Source organism: Sturnus vulgaris, chromosome 30 (genome assembly GCF_052056855.1).
Source record: "Sturnus vulgaris isolate bStuVul1 chromosome 30, bStuVul1.hap1, whole genome shotgun sequence".
NCBI lineage: Eukaryota > Metazoa > Chordata > Aves > Passeriformes > Sturnidae > Sturnus > Sturnus vulgaris.
The window spans coordinates 2103409-2127322 of record NC_142272.1 but is presented as its reverse complement, the minus strand read 5'-3'; the positions used below and the strand labels follow the sequence as shown (position 1 = coordinate 2127322).

The following is a 23914-nucleotide window of genomic DNA, read 5'->3' as shown; positions in this document are numbered from 1 at the left end:
GAATCATTTTAAGATAAAATAATTGGGAAAAAATTAAAATAGAATAATTAGAAAATACTTCTAAAATTGAAGAGTTTAAAAATTAAATACTTTGAAAATATAATGCAAAAGTAGGATAATTTTTAAATTAAATAATTTTAAAATTAAAAATACATTAATTTAAAAATCATATCATTCTAAAAATAAAATAAATTAAAAATATTTTTTTAAATTAAAAATTTCCCCCCTTGGTTTATTTCCAGCCCAAAGCATTCCCAAACTCCCTTGGGATAAAATAAATAAAATTATTTCAGTCTATCAGAAAGAGAAACAACTTCATAATTTTCACAGAGAGCACAAAAACAACACAAAGAAAGTGTCAGCACCTCGTTTATTCCCTGTTTGATTTATTCCCTGTTTACAGCCTGTGTCATCCCCATTCCCATGGATTTCCTTTTGGGAATTCTCTGGAAGTGGGAGGGAATTGATGGCAGATTTCACTTTCTGGGTCATTCCAAAGATATTTTGGGTTTGTTCCTAAAGCAGCTCCAGGAACCGTTTGTGGAAGCTTTTCCCTCTCTGTTATTTTCCCCTGCAGAAGGAAATATTAAATCCCCCCAAAATTAATAATAATTAATAAGTAACAATTAACAATTCCTTCCTGGAATCCTTCCTGGAATCCTTCCTTCCTCTGGAAGTTGAGGAATTTCCAGCCCATCTCTCTGCTTCCAGAGTGAAAAAGAAAACAGGAAAACCAAAATTGCCCAAGTGTAGGATCCCACTGATCCCAACTTTCCCTTTCTCCAGACCTTATTTCATTTTTCAGCCTCCTCTCCTTCCTGACAGCCCAAGGCAGCTTTTCCCACTCCATCCCAGGCTGGCAGGAGTCAAACTCCACTTCCCAAACCCCATCCATCAAATGTGATGGAGTTCTGCCCTGCCTGGGGAGGTGGCACTTCCATCCTTTCACAGCAATTCCACATCTTCTTCCTCTCCCCAGCCTTTGTCCTTTTGGGGCGGTTCCGTGCAGGAAGAGGCTCCTGGATGGGTGGGATGAGCTAAGGCAGGAGTGGCCGTGCCCCTGTCCCAGCTGCAGATTCCAAACCTCCCGAGGGCTGGGGGAGCTCCTTCTCCTCTGGAATGTTCTCCCTTCCCAGCTCCATGGCCCCCAGACTCAGTCACACATCCCGGGGGGACACCAGAGCCCCCCGAGCCCCCAAAATGGGGAGAACCTCAGGGCCTTCCCAGGCTCTCCCTGCAAAGCAGCAGGGAAAAGGAGGAGCAAAAGGCACTTCCCAATTCCCTGCTGGCTCAGAAAAGGCTCTGCAAGGACAAGGGTGAAGGAAAATCCAGAGTGCAGGGAGGTGACAGGAAGGGAAGTGGAGGAACAAGGGCAGGGGTTCTGGGAGTGCAGAGCTCCACATCTCACCTGGCTGCTCCCACCACCAAAATCCAGGGATTTTATTTTTAAGCTTCCCTTATGACTAAAAAGGGACATTTCTGGATTTTGCCACTTTCAGGCCGGTGGCAGAGCCCAGAAAGGAGTCTCAGAAAAGATGGGGAAATTGAGCATAGGGAGGAAATGCTTTTTCTTTGTCTTATCCCGAATGCTCAGGGGTGGTTCATCCCAATTTATGAGATGCTCCCAGCACCACCATGGAGAGCATCCCTCTTGTACCAGTAAGAGACAGAAATTATCCAAAGGAGGATCCCAAACCAGACCAAAACCCCGGCTGTGAGGAAGGAGAAGGTGCCAGATCAAGCAGGGAATGGTTTTGTACATTCAGAGTTTATATTTGGAAAAAAAAAAAAAAAGAGAGGAAGGAGAGGAGGAATTCGAGATTAAAAAAATAGAACTGATGGGAAGCGGTAGCGGAGCCTCCACCACTGCACAACAAACACACACACGGACACACGAGGCTGGACAACACGGACACCCCGGGCTGCAGCACCGGGGAACAGGAAACTCTGCATGGCTTTGTGGGACCCCTCGGTGGGAAACGAGCCGCTCACTCCTCCGTGTCTGCCTTGGCACATCCCTGAGTCACATCCCTGCTCCTCGACGGGGGCGTCGAGGCGCCTAAACGTGGGAACAGGGGGAAAAGAGGGAGAGTGTCAGCAGTGGGAAACCCAGAACAGAGATCCGGGAATTGGCCAGATTGGAAAAGGGATTTAAGGTCATCAAATCCAACCATCGACCACCATGTTCACCACTGGCCTTGTCCCCAAGTGCCACATCCGAGATTTTGGAACTCTTCCAGGGATGATGACTCCACCCCCGCCCTGGGCAGCTGTGCCAGGGCCTGGACAACCTTTCCATGAAGGAATTTTCCCCAGTATCCAACCTGAACCTTGCCTGGTCAACCTGAGGCTGTTCCCTCTCATTCTGTCCTTATTCCCTGGGAGCAGATCCCGAACCCCCCGGCTGTCCCCTCCTGTCAGGGAGTTCAGAAAGTTCCCCCTGAGCCTCCCTCTCCCCAGGCTGAGCCCCCCAGGTCCCTCAGGAGTTCTCCAGACCCTCCTCCCGCTGCTCCAGCCCTTCTCCTGCTCCATTCCTAGTCTGGAGATGCCCCAGCCCCTCAGTGCCTCTCTGTGTGTGGGGTCCCAGTCTGATCTCGGGATTCCGGGTGCAGCCCCCACAGCTCCGTGCGGAGAGGGGCCGCTCTCCATGGTCCTGCTGCTCCTCCCAGGAATGTGCCCTCTGCTCGGCCAAAGCACAGGGACGCCCTGGGATGTGCTGTCCCCACAGGGTCCCACCACAGCTGGGCTTTTACCTCTTTCCTCCTGCATTCAGAGCGTTTCTGTGTTCATGGTCAGAGCCTTCCACACCGTGGTCTTGGACATCTCGTCCGAAATGTTAATCTCGGAAGGATCAGCCCTGCAAGGAATATTCCACATGGTGCTGCATGAGGATGGGTCTGATCCCACCAGGAGCACTGGAACCAGGGGAACAGGAGTGCTTGGAAAATCGGAGCTCAGCTGGAGAGGATGGTTTGGCTGATGAGGAACTTTGGGAATCAAGCCTCAGAACTGCAGACCCACAGCTCCTGTTTCCCCCTGTCACCTCTCAGGTGGGAGCAGGAGGGTCTCCAGATGCCAGAAAGCCACTGGTGATGCAGTTTTGGAATAAAACAGGAATTATGCAGCCACTGTGTGGGGTCAGAGCTGTGCCACCACCTCCTAAATTGCCAGTAAATTGGGATTTTCCCACTAAGATGACTGGACATAAATCTGCAAGCGGAGAAACCTGAGCCAGACACTTCCCACTGCTCCTGCCAGGGGTCCTGACCTGGGGGAGCTTTACCTGTCACTGCTGGGCTTTGGGGTGTCCACCCTGCTGGTCTTGCCCAGCTTCAGCTGAACAGAATTCGCAGCAGCCGCTTCCATCATTTTCTGGGACTCCTGAAAAGAGATGAATCAAGTTCTCTTTCCTTGATCCAAGAGGGAATCAATGAAATTCCAGTAAAAACCTGGCATGCTGCCCTCTCCTCTGACCCCTGGCACCTTCAGCAGCAGGTAAAGACCTTCCCCTGTGGGTGTGCCTGGGGTTAGTGACACTGCTGGGAACAAACCATGACAGAAATATCATTATTTTTATTATAAGATTCATTTAAAAATTATAACAATGTCCCTGTTCAGGTGTGAAACTCCCTGACAGTTTAGAGAAAAAAGTTCAGAATGTGGGATCCAGGCTGTGAGATCTGTTTGATTCAGTTCTGATGTTCCCTCAACAGCTGTTACCCAGAGAAGCCGTGGATTCCCATCCCTTCCTCCAGCCTGGAGGTGTCCAAGGCCAGGTTTGATGAGCTTGGAGCACCTGGGACAGTGGGAGGTGTCCCTGCCCACAACAGGGGTGGCACTGGATGGGCTTTAATGTCTGTTCCCACCCAACCCATTCCATGATCCCACGATTCCAAGATTTAAGGATGAGCTGTGACATGAATAGGGAATCTGTCCTAGGTTACAATGTAAAGATGTGCCCAAAAGTGAGAATTCTGTCACCATCTGTCAAACCAGCTGGGGCAGTGATCCTGATCTCTGTGGGGAATATCTGCTGTTGATGGGCCAGGTGTTAAAATCAGGTGTTGCAGTGTTCTTTATCTTGCCCACAGCCCATCCTCCCTCCAGGAGATCTCTCCTGTTCATGGCCATGCAGTCCCAGGGCAGGGCTGATCAAATTCCATCATCCCATTGGGAGATGCTCCAGCCAGGGCAGGAGCCAAGAATTTCCTACCCAGATAAAAACTGAGATTTGGAACACCAACCCCTTACCCACTGGGTTCCAGAGGACAAGAGCCACCAGACCTTTCTACAGGATCACTGCTTCAACAGGAGCACCTCACCTGGACTGCTGCCACCACCCTAACCAGTGCAGTGCCACGCTGTGTTCTCACTCTGCCAGTGGTTTTTCTTTTGTACTATTGAATGTATTTGATTTTTTCCTATTAAACTGTATTTCTGACTTGGAGTCTCTCACTGGTTTTGTTTTCAAACCAGTACAGAATCTCACAGCCTAGAGGAGGTTTCCAGCTCCTGGCATTACCTCCTCTTCTTTGGCTTCATTTTTGGCATCGTCCAACTTCTTCTTCTTGCTTTCTGGCATGAGGTCATCCAGGAAGCTGAGCTCCCGCTTGGAGAAGCAGAAATCCATCACTTTCCGGACAAAAACGAGAGCCAAAACCTTCAGGAAGGAAAGGGATGATGGGTGAGGCCAGAGCTGGTGCTTCCATTCCTGCAGGGCTGCAAGCACTGGGAGCACTGGGGAGCACTGGGAGCATCAGGAACCCTGGGAACACCAGGAATGTCATCTCTCACTGTAGAGAGACTCACAGCTGCTCTGTGAGCCAGAGAGGATTAATGGATAAGGGTTATTTCTGAAAAGTATTCTATCGAGGCCTGGAGACCAAGAAAAGAAGAAGGAGAAGATAAGCAAGAAGGAACCTGAGCTGGGAAAAGTAAAGTTTTGGGGGAAACAGAGGCATAGATTTTTACACCAATGAATGTTGTGTTGATCTACTGTAACCAATGAGTGTAAACTTTGTAGAGTGTATAAAAGTGTAACAAATGGGATTTTAGCCTTCTGAGGTGTAGCGTGTCTATGTGTGTGTCACCCCCGCCCCTACAGCGACCTCTCACCATCATGGGGAAGATGATGGCAGCACGGGAAGCTTTGATGGCCCAGAGCAGCACGAGGCAGAGCAGCTGGATGAGGGTGAAGAGGTGCACCTTGCGCAGGGGCACGTGGCGCAGGTAGATGAAATCCGGCTGGTGCTTGGCCGGCATCCAGAACAGCTTCAGGCGGTCGAAGAACTGCAGGGAAAAGGGAGCACTACCAAAGCTCCTGGAGCTGCTGAGATGTGGAGTTTCCAGGAGCAAGGAGAAATCCAGGATCCTGTTCTGTTCCTCCTGGGAGCAGCACCTGTTTTCCCTTCGCGCCATCCAAAAACCACCTGGCTTTGCCCACCAGATTCCAAATTATTCCAGGTTTTTCTCTTGTCAGCATCTCTTGGCCCAGGGAATCCCCAGCAAGGATTCCCACCAGTGGAATTTTCTTCCCTTCACACCGAATTCCCCCAGTTTCCCATCACCAAACACCAACCTGTCCTAAAGCCTGAAACAGAGAGCGCTGAGCTGGGCCCTGCCACTGCTGAACTGGGCCCTGCCACTGCTAAGCTGGGGCCTCCCAGCCCTAAAAACTTTCTGAGTCTCCACCCATCAGTCCCTGACACAGAACATTTGAATTTCCTGCTCTCAGAGACATTTTTTCCCATCCCAAGACCTTCAGGGAGAGGAAATTCCCCGGAGCAGCCATACCTGGATTCCTCGGAGTGACGAGACCCCCATGTACAGAAAGACCCCATAAAGCACTGGCATCGGGATAAACTGGGGAAAAATGCAATAATTAATGGCTTTACATTTCATTTGCAGTATTGACACTCTCTTTCACCACTCCTTTCTCAGGCACTGCCTGAAGATTCCCAGCTTTCCCATGTTGGATTTTATCCAGCACAGATTTTGTTCTCTGTGTCAGGCTGAGCTTTTTAGTAACATTTCATCAGAATAATCCTCTTTTCCAGAGAGGTTGGAGACAAAGAGGGGATTTCATCCATTAGGGCCACATTTCATCCATCTGAGACCTCCTGTGGGGGTAAAAAATGATCTCGAAAAACTCTTGTGGGAATGCATGGAAGTGACATCTCCTTTGAGCCTGGAATTGGGATTGAGTCCCTTTTGAGCCTGGAGTTGGGATTGTTTGGTGGGAAGAACAGGCAGGGAAGCCTGTGAGGGGAACTCTGAGGGTTCAGCTCCTGGGAATGGCTCTTATGAGGCTCTTGGGGAGGTGAATAAAGCCCTGCTTGTCTGAAAATGCTGAACTCTAACCCAAAACGGGGATGAGTGTGTTGCCATTTGCGTGGCAATGTCTGGGGAGCAGGGATGGCCTCCATGAGCTGCTGGAAGTTTCTTCCATGTCTGGCAGAGCCAACTCCAGCTGGCTCTAGGATGGACCTGCTGCTGGCCAGGGAGGGAGGGAGGGAAGGAAGGATTCCAGGAAGGAAGGAAAGAAGGATTCCAAGAAGGAAGGAAAGAAGGAAGGAAAGATTTTAAGCTTTGGTTTTACTTCTCATGGTCCTGCTGTGATTTTGACACTAATAAATTCAATTAATATCCCTAATTCCAGCCTGTTTTCCCATGATGATGATTGGTGAGGGATCTGTCTCTGTTCTTATCTCAAGCCATGAATCTTTTTGCTCTATTTTCTCTCCAATCCAGCTGGGAAGGGCGGGGATAGACCAGCTTTGGTGAGATCCAGCCAGGATCCCTCTCACTTGTCTGGTGGACACTTGGGAATTAAGGGATTTGGATTGTTTGGGTCTGAAGGGCTGGGAAGTCACCGAGGCTGGCTCCCATCCTGACTTGGGCATCACCTCCTGAGGGAGAGAGGCGCTGATTTCACATCCCCTCCCAAACTCCCGTGGGTCACCAGGTGGTTCCCATCCCGCTCTCACCTTGAGCACAGAGGTGAAGAAGACAGAGCAGCCCATGAGCACGAAGATCATCAGGCCGGTGACTCTCTGCTCCCGGATCCCCAAGAACTTGGGCTGCTCGCCCGGCGCGGAGCAGTCGGACTCCACTTTGAGGCTGTTCACGTGGGTGATGGACAGCACGGTGGCGGCCACGAACCAGGGCAGCCCCATCACCGAGCACACCCCGAGCATCACGGCCACCATGAACAGGTCCAGGTGGTACCCACAGCCTTTCTGGGGAGCAAAAATGGAACAGGGGACTCAGGGGACTCAAACCCTGCTCAAGCACAACTCCTGGGAAATGTAAATAAGGTTTGAAATAAGAACTGGAATCAAACGCAGATTTCACGTCTTGCATGAAAATCCGGCAGGATTAGACAAAGTGGGTCTGGAGGGTTTTATACCAATTTTTAAATTTATTCCTTTTTCATTCATGAAGGAATTCCCAGCACTTGCAGGTAGGACGTGGCTCTGAGTGATCCCTAGAGTTCATTGAGACCCCCACCCCAGCTGCCCCTGACATTTGGCAAGAACCCCACCCTTCCACATCATTCCAAGATTCTCTTGCTGCTCCCAAAAGTTGTCTTCCCCTCCCTGTGTCCAGCAGAGCTTCTGCCAGGCAGCCTGGTGTTATCCCAAACCTTCCCAAAGCATTTGGGACAGGAGCTTGTCCCAGCCCTGCAGCCCGAGTGGGGTGGGGATGGGGTCACCTTGAGCCTGTGCTCCTTCCTGTTGACGATGACAGCCGTGATCTGCTGGTCCATGAAGATGAGGATGGTGCAGAGCAGGGCTGGGATGAGCGCAGCCAACACGGTCCACCAGGGGTTGGGTCCAATGGGGTTGATGAGCCACCCACGGTCATCCCTGGTGGGCTGCAACACGTGGTGGGATCAGCTCCCAGCCCCAACCCTTCCCTGGCCTCCACTCCCCTCCATCCCTGGGTCCAAGCATTTCCCAGCCCAGGCTTCGTGTCACTCTCTCCCAGGGGACTTGGCTGTGCCAGTGTCCTCTGTCCCAGAGTCCCCTCTGCCCCGGTTTTGGGGCTGTTTTCCCAAAAGACAGGAAGGAATTGGTGCACTTGGATGTGGCAGAGGAGATGCTCACACCACCAGCACCTCCTCCAGCCCAGCCCTGTGATTCTCCTGCTCAGTGTCTGGTTTTGGGGCTGCCTCCTGATTTCCAGGGGGGGACTGATGCTCTTGGATGTAGAAGAGGAGATGGTTCCACCATCAGCACCTCCTCCAGCCCAGCCCCGACCTGCCCTGACATCACCTGGTGGTACCTGAGGTGCCAAAAAGCCTTCTCCACCAATCCCCAACCCCGTTACCTTGAACATGTGGGGGACGTGGAGCTTGGGGGACGGGATCCCAATCCCGAGGTCGATGAGCACCATGATGACAATGGTGAGGAACACAGCGAAGTCACTCACTGTGGATCGGACCTGGGGCGAGAAACCGGGGCTGAGAGGGGCCAGACACGAGATGGGAAACCTGGGGACACCCACCATGCTTGGATTGGTTAATCCCTAAAATCCCACCGCTCCAAGGACATGCTCCCTTGGATGGGTATTGCTGCCACGTTGGAGATCTGGGGATCTGGTGTGGGAAAGTAGAAAAAGTTTAATTAGGGGGCAAATTCAAATTTTAATTCAGGCATTAACAAAAATACTAAAAATTAGGAAAGGTGCTACGCTTCTGGGTAAAATGGGAATAAGGCACTGAGGCATCATTCGTTCCTGTTTTTCCATGGCAACTCCTCATTTGAATGCCACTCCAGCAAACGATGCTCAGAAGGGGAAAAGAAATAAAAAACTTTGGAAGAGCTGATTTCCCATTGCCTGGGCCAAAAACATTGCTCTGGAAGAGGTCATGAGGCAGGTGGGGAATGCTACAACCTCTCTGCACTCATGGAAGTGAGGGAGGGATATCCCAGGTCAGCTTTTCCTGAGCGGTGGCAAATCCTGCAGTGCTCCAGGAACAGCATTTTGGGAAAGGAGATGGAGTCTGGCACAGGCCACCACCTTCTACCTACTCTGGTAGGGAAGTAACGGCTGGTTTTAAATTTCTTCAACAAACTCGACAGGACAAAGGTGGAGAAGAAGAGGATGCAGCACCAGAAGAGGACGTTGGGCGCGTAGGGGCCGTTGTGTCCACAGGCAGGTCCTTGGAACTCCCCGTGCAAAGAGCGACATTCCTGGAGAAACAGAGCACCGGGACAGGGAGGAAAACTGGGATAATGGGGAGGGGGGTGTTGAGGGTCTTGGTGCAAGGTAATGGGCAGCAGCGGCTGAACAAGTGACACACGGAGCTGGAATTGCAGAGGGGAGCAGAGGTGGGGTGGGGTGGGACACCATGGACCCACAGCACATCCTCCACTCCACCATGGCTGAGCAAAACACTGGAGAGGAGGGAAAAGCTGGAAATTTGTGGATAAAGAGGGAACAGGGAAGGAGGGCTGGGACAACCATGGGATGGAAAAAGAGACAAATCGTCCCTTTTGCAGTCAGAGCTCTCAGGACAAGGCCAAAAGGGGCTGGAGATGTCCCAAGGAGCTCCTGTCCCATACCTGAGCTCTGCTCCCAGGGACAGTCCCTGTGGGGCTGCTCAGACATGCAAATTCACTCAAGACCCTACAGACAACAGGGCCTGGAGTCATTAGGAAGCAATTAAGGGAGCCAATCACTGCCTTCAGGCAGGAACTTCAGTCCTGCAAATGCTCCAAGAATCAAAGCACTCAACCTTGATCGAGGTCCCACAACCCAGCTGAGGGGGACAGTTCTTATCCCCAGGGCTGGGGACAAAGTGAGCTGGACCAGGTGGGATGGGCAAGGTGAACTCTCCCTCCCAGGACCAAACAGGTTAACAGTACTCATGAGACTTAAGCAGGGACTTCCCAGAGCACTTTGAAGCCCAAAGCCACCTGAAGATGGTGGCTGTGAACGCCCCTGGCCTCCCCTGGCCTCCCTGAGGAATTGGTGGCCAAAGGCACTTACGGTCACTGTGAGGTTTCCCCAGGTGATTCCCGACACGTTGATCCCATTGCTCCGCCAGAAGCGCAGGGTTTCGTTGCTGGGATGAGCCGGGGGCTCACACTTACAGCTGGAGGAGGGAAACCAGGACAGGGCTGAGGGAACAGCACCAGGACAGCCCAGAGGCAGCTGAGGGGTGAGGAGGAAACACAACACCCACTAATAGATGGTGAGGAGGTCGAGCTTGCTGTGCATGTGCACGGGGAAGGTCTCCCGCAGGTGGCTCAGCTTCTCCAGGGCCTCGTAGATGAAGATGATGCAGATGAGGGAGGCGAAGGCCTCCTCGGTGAAGCGGGTGATGTAGCACACCAGGCAGCTGGCGTCCGTGGCCACCAGCACCACGCAGAAGAACGCGGTCCAGAGCCCGATGCACGTCCGCAGGGACAGGTAGGAGAGCTTGTATTCCCTGGGAAACCACAAAAACTCCTGGGGAAAGGCCAGCACTGGCCTTGGAGCCAAGGCTTTCTCCAGAGAACATGAGGAACAATGTGGGAGCGTGTGGAGGTTGAAGGTGGTAATTGAGGCTTCCATGTCCTTGAGGTTGCAGGGTGTGGGTGGAGAAGCCAAGTGTTTAATTAGCATTAATTAATGTTATCTTAATGCCTTGAAGGCTGATGGAGGTTGTGAAGATTCTCTCACATCCCCCAGAGCCCCGACACCAAAACCAGCTGGGTTTGCCCCAGTCACCCACAGCCAGCTTGGGGCTGAGTGAGAAGTTTAATTCCAGTGAGGGGGGTTAATCTCACACCAAAGTCACCAGGAGGAAAAGACTGTCATAGAAAAGAGCTATTTCCCAGGAAAAGCTCCTACTTGTTCAATAATATCCCCAAAACTCAAAATATTCCAAGTGAAAATTACATGGATATTTGGGCAAAATCTATTTCCTCTTCCAGCAAAAAACAGGTTTAAAAGTTTTGTACTCAGTGGAAAACAAATCCTCCCTCATTCCCAAACCTGAGTGATTTTTCTCACCTTCCTTGGGCATCCATCCAGAGCCTCTGGTTCCTCCTTCTCCTACTGCTTCATTTTAACCCTAAAATCTCAAAATGACCCCAAGCCAAAAACCCCAAATGACCCCCAAGCCCAAGGGCTCTCACGCTTCCAGTGTGACAGCAGCAGCATGAGACCACTGTGACCCAGCAAATCTGACAACTCCCACCGAGAAAATGAGAACAAAAACATCTTCTCCCTGCCCAAAAAAAGAAAAAATTCCCCCCCCCCAAAAAAAAATAGAAGAAAAACATCTCACTTGCAGAATTTGTAGAGAATCTTCTCAAAGACCAGGACAGGTCCAGTGCTGCCGAGGATGGTGAGGGGCTGGCCAGCAAAGAGAGAATAAACCACGCCTGTCATGGATGCTCCCAGCAGTGACTCCATGGCACTCTGAAAGGGAAGAGAGGGAGCAGGGAGTAAATAAATCATGAGGGATAAAAACCCCCCCAAAAAACCTAAAGGAAGTTCCCAGCAGCCAAGAGATTTCAAAGATTACAGAGAGGGTTGGGTTGGAAGGGACCAACGGGTTGGGTCGGTGGGGACTGGTTTGGGCTCCACACACTCCCCATGGGCAGGGACAATTTCCACCAGGCTGGGGGGTCACTCTGGGGCGTTTCCCCCTCCCCACGCTCCCGATAGAGAGAGGAGCTCACGATGTGGCCGTGGGTCGCCTCCCCCAGCAGTCCCCCGAAGGTGATGACAGGGGACATGCAGGCACAGTAAAGGAACAGGAAGGACGCCAGGCACTGCAGGCTCAGACCGTCCCGAAAGTCGCTCCAGAACCATGGGGCCTTGCGCTTCACATCCAGGACCAGACCCCCAAAGAGCCTGCAGGGAGGGAAACCAGGCTGGTCTCCTGGGAGAGCTCCTTTGGTGTCCTTTGTGCAGAAAATGCAGAAACGCCTGGACGTGTTTCCAGAACTGCCCCCGCCCCAAAGCCAGGAAACCTGAGTGTGCTGATGCTGGGGCTGGGCTCACCTGCCCAGGTGTCCCCCCTGCCCAGATCTCCCACCTCCCCAGATGTCCCCTGCCCAGCCCAGGGGAGCAAGGTGGCAACGTGGAGCCCTTTCAACTGATCCAAGTGACCCCAAAAGCTGCTGGAAAGGGAGGTGCCTGCTCAGATTTTGGGGGCAAAACAGAAGAAGGCCCCAAACCAGGAGAGCTCCCACCTCCCAGTCCGCTCCAGTTCAGGGCCGCTGTGTTTCTCTGGTTTGCTGTGGGAAGAACTCTCATCCAGAGCTCCTGGCATCTTCCTCTTTTCCTGTGGACATGGAATTCAACTCAAAACAGGTATTCTTCAGGTGTATTATCAACCACCAACTGGTTTTGTTCCTGGCCTGGGTGTGGCTGTGCCAAACCAGGAATTCCAAGTTTACCAGAATTTGGGTTGTTGTTGCAGCACCCACCTGGGAGGGGACGTTTTTGGGGGGCTCGATTCGGATGGATGGGTCCCACTCTCCTGGCGGCAACACCGTGACCTGATCCAGGAACTCATCAATGCCAGCCACGAGGTCAGCCCGGTCCTTGGCTTTGTAGGCAACATCGTGGAAAACCTGCCCAGAGGAGACTCCCAGGTGAGAGCACAACCCATCCCAGGTGAGGGCACAACCCGCCCCAGGTGAGGGCACAACCTGCCCCAGGTGTCCTCCCCAGGGCAGCTCCCCTCTGGCTATGCCAGGATCACCTTCCCCAAATCTCCTGCTGGAAATGTCCCCCCAGCAGGAGGAACCCGGGCACTGTGGTGCTGTGATCATCTCCTCCATGAGGTCACTCCCTCATGGCTTGGAGGAGGAGAAGTTCCACCACCCTGGCAGTGCCACCCCTGGGATGGGGAAGCCCTGGATGTGGGAAGGGTGAGGTGAAGGAATCCCAGTGGGATTTCTGCCCTGCCACACTGAAGGTGTTGTGTTAAAGGAGAGAAGTTCTGGCCCAGGAGATGCCACCACTGGGGACAATGTCCTGGGTACCCCGTAGGGAAGGATGGGGTGTAGGATGCCCCCAGGGGGAACTTCAGCCCCCAGGATTTGGGGTGATGTAAATCTGCCTGGTTTGGGGGTGAGAATGAAGGGCTGGGACAGCAAATCCTCTTCCTCACTGTTCCAGGGACAGGGAATGGTGAAGAACCCCAAAAGTGACCTGGAGATCCCCCTTATCTGTCACACCTCATCTGTCATGGTGGTGGCCATGGACCTGCCGATCTCGTGGTACTGATGGGCTTTTCCTCCTGGCCCCAGCAGAACAAACAGGAACCTGGGCAAGGAAAACCAAACTGAGAGAGGGGAATGGGGCTTCACTCCAAGAGCACCCCGGGAAATCCCTGGGACCTCAAAGGGGAACGTGTTGGTTCCCTGCCTCCTCCAGGGGCTGAATTGTTCACCAAAACCAATCACAAATCTCATTTTGGGGCCGCTTTCATTAAAATTGGTCCATAGGTTCCAAAGATCCAGCAGGGAAGGGAGGAAGGTGAGGAGTGCCATGGCAGAAATGTGCAGCTCCCACTTTTTCCCTTGGGTCCCAAATCGTGGGGCAATTTCAGGTGGGTTTGGGGTTTGTTTTTTTAAATAAAAACTTTGTGTTTCTCCTTCAGACCTTGTTGGGATGGGAACTTCTGTCATTCCCGACAGGAGCACAGCTGGGGTGAGGCGGACAAAGGCCACGAGGGGCTGGTGGAGGAAATCCAGCTCTCCCACCAGCACGTTGGACGCCTCCGCTCCGCTGGGAATCTTCTTCATGAAGTGCAGCTCCGCCTGGGCAGGACCAGCCATTCTTAGGGAATCCCCCAAAAACAAAACCCTCAGGGCTCCCCTGGAGGTGTGGGAGAGGTGCAGGGGTCTCACCTTGCTCAGGTCCATGGCACTGGTCTCAGGGGTCACCCCGTTTTTAGCTTCTGCAGTGGTGGGAGAAGGGTGAGGGGTGAGGGTTTGGGCTGGGAGGGAAGAGAAAGACACTCAGAAAGGAAGGAAAGGAGGAGCTGGGGTGGTTGTTATTTGCCAGAGCAAGTCTAATGGGGACAAATCCACCCAGAAACCCCCATGTGGTGCCAAAGCCTGGAGAAATCCTCAGCTGGTGTCAAATCCCTGGAGAAACCTTCACCTCAGGCTAAAGACAGGCAGAGGACCTCACCTGGAGCTAAAGCCCCAGGAGAAAACTTCACCCAGTGCAAATTCCTGGAGAAAACTTCACTTGGTGCCAAATCCTAATAAAAAACTTCAGCTGGTGCCAAATCCTAATAAAAACCTTCCCCCGGTGCCAAATCCCTGGAGAAACCTTCACCCGGTGCCAAATCCCTGGAGAAACCTTCACCCAGTGGCAATCTCCTCCAGAAACCCTCACCCAGTGCTAAAAAACCAGCAGGAACCCTCACCTGGTGCCAAATACCTGGAGACACCTTCACATTGTGGTAAAGCCTGGCAGAAACCTCCAGCTGCTGCTAAAACCTGGCAGACACCTCACCTGGCTCCAAACCCCACAGAACCTCACCTGGCTCCAAACCCCACAGAACCTCACCTGGTTCCAAACCCTGCAGAACCTCACCTGGCTCCCAACCCCGCAGAACCTCATCTGGTTCCAAACCTGCAGAACCTCATCTGGTTCCAAACCCCACAGGACCTCACCTGGCTCCCAACCCCGCAGAACCTCACCTGGTTCCAAACCCCACAGAACCTCACCTGGTTCCAAACCCCACAGAACCTCACCTGGTTCCAAACCCTGTGAACCTCACCTGGCTCCCAACCCCGCAGAATCTCACCCAGCTCCAAACCCCACAGAACCTCACCTGGTTCCAAACCCCACAGAACCTCACCCGGTTCCAAACCCCGCAGAACCTCACCTGGCTCCCAGCCCTGTGAACCTCACCTGGCTTCTCAAGCAGGTGCAGGTCCTGTTTCTTGCTGACGTCGGCGAAGGAGCGCACGATGGGCAGCAGGTTGTTCCTCTTCCTCTCGTTCTGGTGGTGGTGCTTCTTCAGCAGCACCTCCCGGACCTTGGCCCGCGTGCGCTCGTCGAACTCTGGCGACGGCTCCTGCTGGGCCAGGATCAGGTCTGGGTGCGACAGGGACAAGGTCAGAGCGTGAACCTGCCCTGCCAGAGCCACCCTGCCTTCAAAGCCCTGAACGCCAGGGTGTGAAGGGAAAATGAAATCAATGTAATAATGTGAGGAAATGGCCTGGAATCGTTATTGAATGAGGGTCAGCTCTTAGGGAGAGCCAAAGGGCCAGGTCCTGAAATACTCAAAAATGTGCAGGACATTCTCCTTTATTGCTGTAGAACATTCTCCTTTTGCTGCAGAATATTCCCCTTTTTTGCTACAGGACATTCTCCCTTTTACTGCAGAATATTCTCCTTTTTTCCTGTAGAACTTTGTCCAGTTGCTCCCTAACCCAAAACCCGTTTCCCAACGGACCCCACATTGCCAGCAAGAGCTGCACACCCAAACCCCACTCTCATCCTAGAAAGCACACGGGGGCAGCTGCAATCCCCGATGCCTGGGCAGGATTTTGGGGACCAGGTTCCCCCGGTACCGGCGATGTCCTCGATGCTGGTGGCGTGCACGTCCAGCAGCACCGTCCCGTTGATGATGCAGCTGCGCAGCTCGAAGAGGCTGTGCAGGGACAGCGTGGCCACGTAGGGTTTGCTCCAGCGCTCGCCCCCATCCTCCACGTCCTCCTCAAACTTCAGCCACCTGTGGGTTTGGGGTGGGATCAGCCAGAAACAAACGGCTCCAGCCCGGCAAGCCCTCGGATGAAACCGTGGGGTGGCTGGAGGAAGCTCCTGCAGCTGGGAAAGCTCCATAGCCCAGAGAACAGGGACTCCTCTGCCACCACAGCTGGCAGCAGGATCATGGAATATCCTCAGCTGGAAGGAAGGGACCCACAAGGGTCACAGAGTGCAACCCCTGGCCCTGTGCAGGGCACCCCAACAATCCCACTGAGAGCGTTGACCCTGACCTCTGAAATCATGGAATATCCAGAGATGGAAGGGACTTATCACAGGATCATGGAAACTCTGGAATTGGAAGGGACCCACAAGGACCATCAAGTCCAACTTCTGGCCCAGGACAACCCCGAAAATCTCACTAATCCCCAAATCTCAATGTCCAAGCATTCCCTGACCTCTAGAACCATTGAATCTCCTGAGTGGGAAGGGACCCCCAAGGATCATCAAGTCCAATCCCTGGCCCTGTCCGGACACCCCAAAATCCCACCCTGTCCCAAAGAGCTTTGTCCAAACGCTTTTGGAGCTCTGGCAGCCTTGGGGCTGTGACCTTTCCCTGGGGAGCTGTTCCAGTAGGGGAAGAACCTTTTCCCAGTATCCAACCCCTCCTAGCTTCCTGCCATTCCCAAATCCCAGGGATTTACCTGGCTGTCTCTTTCCACTCAGCATCTTCCCCCTCCTTCACGCAGATCTCATCCAGCTCCGTGAACAAGTCGTGGGGGACGTGCTGCTCATCCTCTTCCGTGCCCAGGATGAACTGGACCCGCTGGGATGGGGTGTCTGGGGACAGGAGGAGATTCCCAATCCCATTACTGAGCCTGGGTCCCTCCCAGCACGCCCACATTCCAGTGGCATCACACCGGGACCAGTCCAGCCATAAATGCTGGCCTGGCCCCTCTCCCTCAGCTCCCACAGAGCCCCGGGGAGGTGGAGCCTCCATCCCATGCTCCGTTAGGATGGGATGCTTTCCTTCCCCACGCCTCCCGTTTTACACCAGGATCCCTAAATCCATTATGGATTTAACTCCAAAGCCAGAGAAAAGTTTGGGGAAAGGGGAGTCTTGCCTTTAAAAACCACTTCTTGATAAAACAGCCACACAAAATATCCATGGGGACCTGGCTGGGAAGTCTCATGGTGGCCACTACAGCAGGACTTTACATTGGTATCCCTGCAGGATTTACACTGGTATCCCTGCAGAATTCACATTGGTATCCCTGCAGGATTTACACTGGTATCCCCGCAGACTCACACTGGTATCCCCGCAGACTCACACTGGTATCCCTGCAGGATTTACACTGGTATCCCTGCAGACTCACACTGGTATCCCCGCAGACTCACACTGGTATCCCTGCAGACTCACACTGGTATCCCTGCAGACTCACACTGGTATCCCTGCAGGATTTACACTGGTATCCCTGCAGACTCACACTGGTATCCCCGCGGACTCACACTGGTATCCCTGCAGGATTTACACTGGTATCCCTGCAGGATTCACATTGGTATCCCTGCAGGATTTACACTGGTATCCCCGCAGACTCACACTGGTATCCCTGCAGGATTTACACTGGTATCCCCGCGGACTCACACTGGTATCCCTGCAGGATTTACACTGGTTTCCCTGCAGACTCACACTGGTATCCCCGCAGACTCACACTGGTTTCCCCGCAGACTCACACTGGTATCCCTGCAGGATTTACACTGGTATCCCCGCGGACTCACACTGGTATCCCCGCAGACTCACACTGGTATCCCTGCAGGATTTACACTGGTATCCCCGCAGACTCACACTGGTATCCCTGCAGGATTTACACTGGTATCCCCGCAGACTCACACTGGTATCCCCGCAGACTCACACTGGTATCCCTGCAGGATTTACACTGGTATCCCCGCGGACTCACACTGGTATCCCCGCGGACTCACACTGGTATCCCCGCGGACTCACACTGGTATCCCCGCAGACTCACACTGGTATCCCCGCAGACTCACACTGGTATCCCTGCAGACTCACACTGGTATCCCTGCAGACTCACACTGGTATCCCCGCAGACTCACACTGGTATCCCTGCAGGATTTACACTGGTATCCCTGCAGACTCACACTGGTATCCCTGCGGACTCACACTGGTATCCCCGCGGACTCACACTGGTATCCCTGCAGACTCACACTGGTATCCCCGCGGACTCACACTGGTATCCCCGCGGACTCACACTGGTATCCCCGCGGACTCACACTGGTATCCCTGCAGGATTTACACTGGTATCCCCGCGGACTCACACTGGTATCCCTGCTCGGCGGGCACCGTGTCCTTCTCCCGCTCCCGTTTCCGGTGTTTCTGGCTGTGGGCGCGGTGGTGCCGGTGGCTCTGGCGCACCAGCGGCATCCGCACGCCCACGTACAGGGTCCGGTGTCCTGGGAACACGGCGGGAATCATTGGTGGCCCAGGCAGTGCAGCCGCCCCAGGGGGCACCCACAGGCACGGAAGGGACCCACAGGGATCAGCAAGGTCCCACACAGGACACGCCCAAAATCCCACACTGGCTTCCCTTCATGTAAATTCAGTGCATCCCTGGCTTTCCCACACTTGTCCTTTTTTCCAAGCCCGTTTTACTCAAGCTTCACACAAAGGGATGGTTTGGGGTGACCAAAACCCTTCTCAAATTCCAGCTTGGGCTGGACAGCACCACCACCCACAGCCCTCAGATTCGCTCATTAAGCAGGAGGTAATACAATAATTATAGTTTTGAAATCTTTTTATGGCAGAAGGTGACAAGGAAAGATCAAAGGAGTCCCATGACAATGAACTCCAGGAGGAAAACAGGGAATCAAACACATCAAATTATTCTCCTGCCCTCTCCAAGCCAGGAGCAGCTGCTGTGGGAAAAGCAGATGGGAATTATCCAACCCCATGAACACAATTCACACCGGGGCCTCCACCAGGGCTTTTAAAAGCCAGAGCATTAAAAAATAAATCAATAATTTGTTGTTTAATCAAGAACCACAGCAGGTTTTGCTGCTCATGATGTGACAACGGGCAAGGGGCGTTGTGGGGACTTTTCCCAGGGTCTCGTGGCCCCTCCAGCAGGATCCCAGCAGGATCCCAGCAGGATCCCAGCAGGATCTCAGCAGGATCTCAGCAGGATCTCAGCAGGATCCCAGCAGGATCCCAGCAGGATCTCAGCAGGATCCCAGCAGGATCCCAGCAGGATCCCAGCAGGATCCCAGCAGGATCTCACCTTCCAGCTCCTCCTTCTCATAGTGGATGTTGACCACGTTGCTCGTCCTGCCTTGGTCAATCACGGCCTCCTCGTCATGTCTCTAACGAGGAGAAGGGAAAATTTGGGGATGGGTCTGTGGAGCTCCCTCCACCCTCCCTGTCCATTCCATGAGGACCACGGCTCCTCCTCCAGGCACAGCCCGAAAAACAAGGAAGGTTTTTTTCCCATTCCCAAATAAACCCATCTGTGTTGTACACAATGGGAGTCCATTACACGTGGAGAGGGACTTCAGACCCAAATTTGGGCATTTCAGACCTAAAAAACCCCAGCTGCCTACTTTGTTTTTGTGGTTCCTTTCTTTAAAAAGAAAAAATACACAGGGATTTCCAAGCTGGGCAGAAAGAGCCACTTTTGGTCTCAGGGTGGTTCCTGCAGGACTCCCTGGGTGGCTCTTGGCCACAGGACGTGGCCACCAATGCCCTCCAGAAGTCCCCAAGGTCCTGCAGAGGTGACTCTTCATCCCAGCAAGTCTCAGGCTCCCCTCGGTGCAAGTTCTGCATGGAAATCAGCGTTTTCCATCTTTTAATTGAGATTTCTGAGCGACCTGTGCTCCCTGTCCATGGCAGAGGGGTGGAGCAGGATGATCCCATGGTTTTCTAACCCAAACCATTCCATGATTCTTTTATGCCTCAAATGCTAAAGGAAAGAGGTCACCTCTGCTCACCCTCCCCTTCCTTGTCCCCCTGAACAACCCGAGAAAACCAAAATCCCATCACCTGTGCAAACAAATCCCCTGCAATGCCCAACCACCCACATTTTCTATGAATTCCCCAGTTATTCCTCATTTAAAGGTTCAAAGGTTTGGGAGGTTGAGTGGATGAGGTTCATCCTCGTGTCAATGCCATTGTGGCAACTGAAAATGATTCAAACAACAAAAATCACACCCAGATTTTGATTCCTAAAACTGAAGGTGGAAAAGGAGCAAAACCCTGAGGGAGCTGGGGGAACTGGTAGGGCTGCTGGATGAAATTCCAGGAGCAACAACTCCCTCGTGCCCTGGGAACCAGCACAGAGCAACCACAACTGGAATTTGGAAGGAAAATTTCCAGTACCATCAAGCAAACCCTGCCCTTGTATTGCCAATGATGCCCCAACCATGAGGTTACTGGAAAATGGAGAATGAAAAATGGATTATGATTTCAGCTGAAAAACAACAGGGAATCTGCTCTTCATCACCCAAATTCCTGCTTTAACCAATGGGTGGAAAACCTTCAGGTCCCAGTCACTGGTGAGTTTGATGGAAGAGGAAGAGGAAGAGACCTTCCCATTGGGAATGGGTTGCTGGTTCCTGAGCCCCAATTCCAGAGTTGACTGCTGCTCCCTCCCCATCATTCCCAGGTTGCCCAGCAGCCGGACTCTCCCTTGCCAGTGGCTTTTCCATCCCCCCTCCAGTGCCACCTCTCAGCCCCCTCCTGCCCTTCCCAGCACCCTGAGCACCCAGAGCTGCCAAAAGGGGCCAAACTCCAACCTGGGAAAAGGCACGGGGTGAAAGGGCTCAATAAATGGCAATTAAAAATGGGAATTTTAATGAAGTGGCAGGGGGTGTAAAGGGAGGGATTTGGGATTGGCAGATTCAAGCCTCCCGTGGGTGACACAGGCAGCCTCTTTCTCCCCCATTTTGTCAAACTGGTCCTGCACTCCAGGGAAAATCCAGCAGGATCTGGGGGAGTTTTGTCTCCCTTGGGGGATGCACAGCCCCCAGCAGAGCCCCGGCCGTGCTCCCCGGGGTCTCCCAGAAAGGGTCACGTTGTCACTGCCATGACCTTGTGGGTCCCTTCCCACTCAGGACATCCCATCCCCGTTCATCCTGGTGGCACTCCCTGGTTTTGGGGGACTCCGGATGGATCAGGGAGTCAGAGTCCCCCAGGACAAGGTGGCACCTTGTGTCCCTCAGCTCCACAGACAAAAAGGGATGGAATCCGAATCCGTGGTGCCAACCCAGGGGTTTTTTACAGCCACGCTCCCCAAAACTCTGCCCACTTGGAAAACACAGTGGAGGGAAAGAACCCGGCTCTGTTTTAAGGAAAATTCTGCAGAACTGGATGAGAACACCACATCCTGCCAGGGGAAGGACAATCAGCGTTTGGGTGGATTTTAAACCCAAATTCCCAAAGAACAAGTGAGGTACAAAAGGTCAGGAAAAGAAACATCATGGGCAGGGCTGATTTCCATCCAAATTTCCTGCAGAAAATCAGGGAATTCCAGGAAGGTCTCGCTTTGACACAAGCCCCATCCCTTGGGAGATCCTCATCAGCCACAGCCAGTCCTGCCACAGGACAGAGGCTCCGGCTCAGACTCGTTTTCCTTCTGCTCGCTCTCCAGCTCTGCCTGACTTCCCGAGCTGAGCTAATCCAGCCTCTCCATCCTCCAGACTCGTTATCTTTAATGAGCTCCCTCCCCGGCGCCGCCGGACTCAAAGGTCACCTGCCCGGAAAGGTGACCCGGCTGTAAAATGACCCGGCCGGGGAAGGCGACACCGAGGGCTGAGCAGAGAAAATCCCGCGGGGATCCAAGCTCGGAGCTCCACTGCCGGGTTAAGAACCAGGATTGAAGCTCCAGGAGCTTTAGGAGGGGCAGGCGGGCACCTGTGGGTCCAGGGATGCTCCCACATCCCATCGTCCTTCCCTGGACAGCAGTGTCCCCAAAATCACACGGAGGTGCCACCGAAGGAAATGGGGGACCATTTCCAAACTGTCCCAGTGCCAGTCGGCCACTTAGATGGACTGGGAGGGGTTGTTCCCTTGTTCCCCTGAGGAAATTCGGGGCATTTCAGGATTTAGTAGCTGTGGAGCCGTGGGTTTAGGATGGGATGGAACAGGAAGGAGGGATGGCTCCAAAGCCCGAGTCATCCCAGGACACGTGGATGGGATCAGCCTTCCCTCTCCATCCTCCTCCCCTGCCAACCTGGGAACCATCAGACCATCCAAACTGGGCTGGGAAGGGGACGCCGAGCTTGGCATCGCTCACCCTGGGGTTTCAGAGCAGCCAGAGCTGTTTCAATTTGCTGTTTTCTAAGGAAAAAAACCTCAATTTGGCTGCCTGGAAGTTATTTTTTGGGAGACTGGAAGGAATTGTTGCTACTAGGAATGGAAGGGGGAATGGCTGGAGCAAAGCAGGAAAACCCATTTCAATCCTCCTCCATGTCACAAGCTCGGTGTCCTGTCCCCCTCCCCAAATTTATATTTTGTTGGGATTTTGTGTCCCCCTGAGAGATTTTGGGAGGTTCTGCCTCAGTTTCTCTCACTCCCTTCAACTCCTCAGGTTAGGAAAGAAAAAATCCTGCTCTGGGGATGTTTTGGGATAACTGAAGATGAGGAAAAGCCCCAAGCAAAGGCTCAGAACCAGCCTTGAGGTCTCCTGGTCCCCAGCCCAAGGAGTGGCCACCAGCAGCGCTGGGAGGATTGATGTCACTCACCTCACCAGAGGTGAAATTAATAATTAATTAATAACTGGCCCACTGTTCTTATGGGATGAGGGCAGCAGGGGGTACCCGGGGCTGCTGAGGTGGCAGAGCAGAGACCTCCCCTCACCCCCCTCCATCCCCCTCCTGCTGGACAAAGCCATCCCTGGGGCCCCTCGGACCGTGTCACCCCCAGGGACCCCTCCTGGGCCAGGACCTGAGCTGGGACTGGACCCAACTGGAAATGGGGAGGGGACACACTCTGGACCCCCAAAATGGGGCTGGGGAGGGACAGGCTGGTCACACCAGGACACGACGGTCACCAGTGCAGGGGGGACAGAAACTCCCTTCATGCAGTGATTTCCAGGCAGATTAATTAATTCCCAGCCTCTCATTAATTAATTCCCCGCCTGTGGTGGTCAGAGCAGCTCCAGCCGGTCCCATGGGGGCGGGGCAGGGGGGGACAGGGACAAGGAGACGCTGGCGGGGGGGGACAACCCGGCTGCCTCCTGCCCCCCTCTCGCAGCGGGCACGGGCTGGGGGCACAACCCCGGAGCCCCCCGGGCTGTGACTGGGGACAGTGATGGGTGACAATGACTGGGGACAGTGATGGGTGACAGTGATGGGTGACAATGACTGGGGACAGTGATGGGTGACAGTGATGGGTGACAATGACCGGGTGACAGTGACCGGGTGACGCGGGGCTCTGCGGGGACAGGGCCCTTTGTCCCCTCTCCAAGGGGCCGATCGGGGCGGAGGGGGAGCAGGAGGCAGAGGAGGCACAAGCAGATGCAGAGGAAGGGACGGGGGGGGGGGGGGGCCCAGTCGGTGCAGGTGCCCTTCCCCCCCTTCCCCTCCCTCCTGCGCCCCCCTCTCGCCCTTCCTTTGCGCCCCCCCGCCCTGTCCCCACCATTTCAGAGGCCGGGCTCCCCTTCCCACACCCCCGGCCCCCAATTCATGGACACCTCCCCCCTCCCCCTTCGCACGCCCCTCGGGGCCCCCCCCATTGCAATTTCCTCCCCTCCCCGCCCCCCCCGCTCCCCTTTCCCCCCCTCGGTCGGAAATGCCGCAGTGAAGCAGCCACGGAGCATCCTCCGGCCGCACCGGGGGGACCGGGATCCCCCCCCCGCCGCCCCCCACCTGGTAACTGAGGATCCCATCGGGCTCGTTGCTGCCGGCGGGCATGGCTGGGCCGGGGGCCCGGGCACCCCCCCGGGGTGGGGGCCAGGGGGGGCCGCCGGCTGCAGCCCCGGTGCCGCTCACACCGGCTCCAGCATCGCCCGGCGCCGGGGCCAAACCCCGCCCAGGGCCGGCGGGAGGAGGAGGAGGAGGAGGATGATGAGGAGGAGGGCGGGGGGAGGAGGCAGGGCCGGGGGGGGCGATGCCCGGCGGGTTTCCTGCGGCCGCGCTTGGGCAGCACCCCCGGCCCCCCCAATTCCCCCCCCCCCAGCATCGCAGCCACCCCTCGGCCTTCGACATCGCACCCAGCACCGCCCCGCTG

The 23914-nt window shown here is 54.1% G+C and overlaps 1 protein-coding gene across 3 annotated transcripts; it reads right to left on the bottom strand.

The window, feature by feature from the left end:
- Positions 1-351: 351 nt before the first annotated feature.
- Positions 352-23617, bottom strand: SLC4A8 (solute carrier family 4 member 8). Of its 3 annotated transcripts, XM_088180604.1 has the most exons (25): positions 23554-23616; positions 18972-19053; positions 18013-18147; positions 16383-16518; positions 15546-15706; positions 14881-15066; positions 13863-13951; positions 13615-13772; positions 13188-13275; positions 12432-12578; positions 12195-12286; positions 11679-11853; positions 11282-11415; positions 10193-10438; positions 9997-10102; positions 9036-9197; positions 8332-8445; positions 7715-7876; positions 6987-7238; positions 5794-5862; positions 5116-5289; positions 4523-4660; positions 3284-3381; positions 2754-2857; positions 352-2059 (listed from the first exon to the last, which is right to left on the bottom strand). In XM_088180604.1, the coding sequence occupies exons 1-24, from the start codon at positions 23596-23598 to the stop codon at positions 2770-2772; spliced, it is 3237 nt and encodes a 1078-aa protein (XP_088036730.1). In that variant the 5' UTR covers positions 23599-23616; the 3' UTR covers positions 352-2059; positions 2754-2769. The 3 variants fall into 3 exon arrangements, with proteins under 3 accessions (XP_088036730.1, XP_088036729.1, XP_088036728.1); XM_088180603.1 differs by having other exon boundaries at positions 13615-13951; positions 17991-18147; positions 23554-23617; XM_088180602.1 differs by having other exon boundaries at positions 13615-13951; positions 23554-23617.
- Positions 23618-23914: the final 297 nt, after the last annotated feature.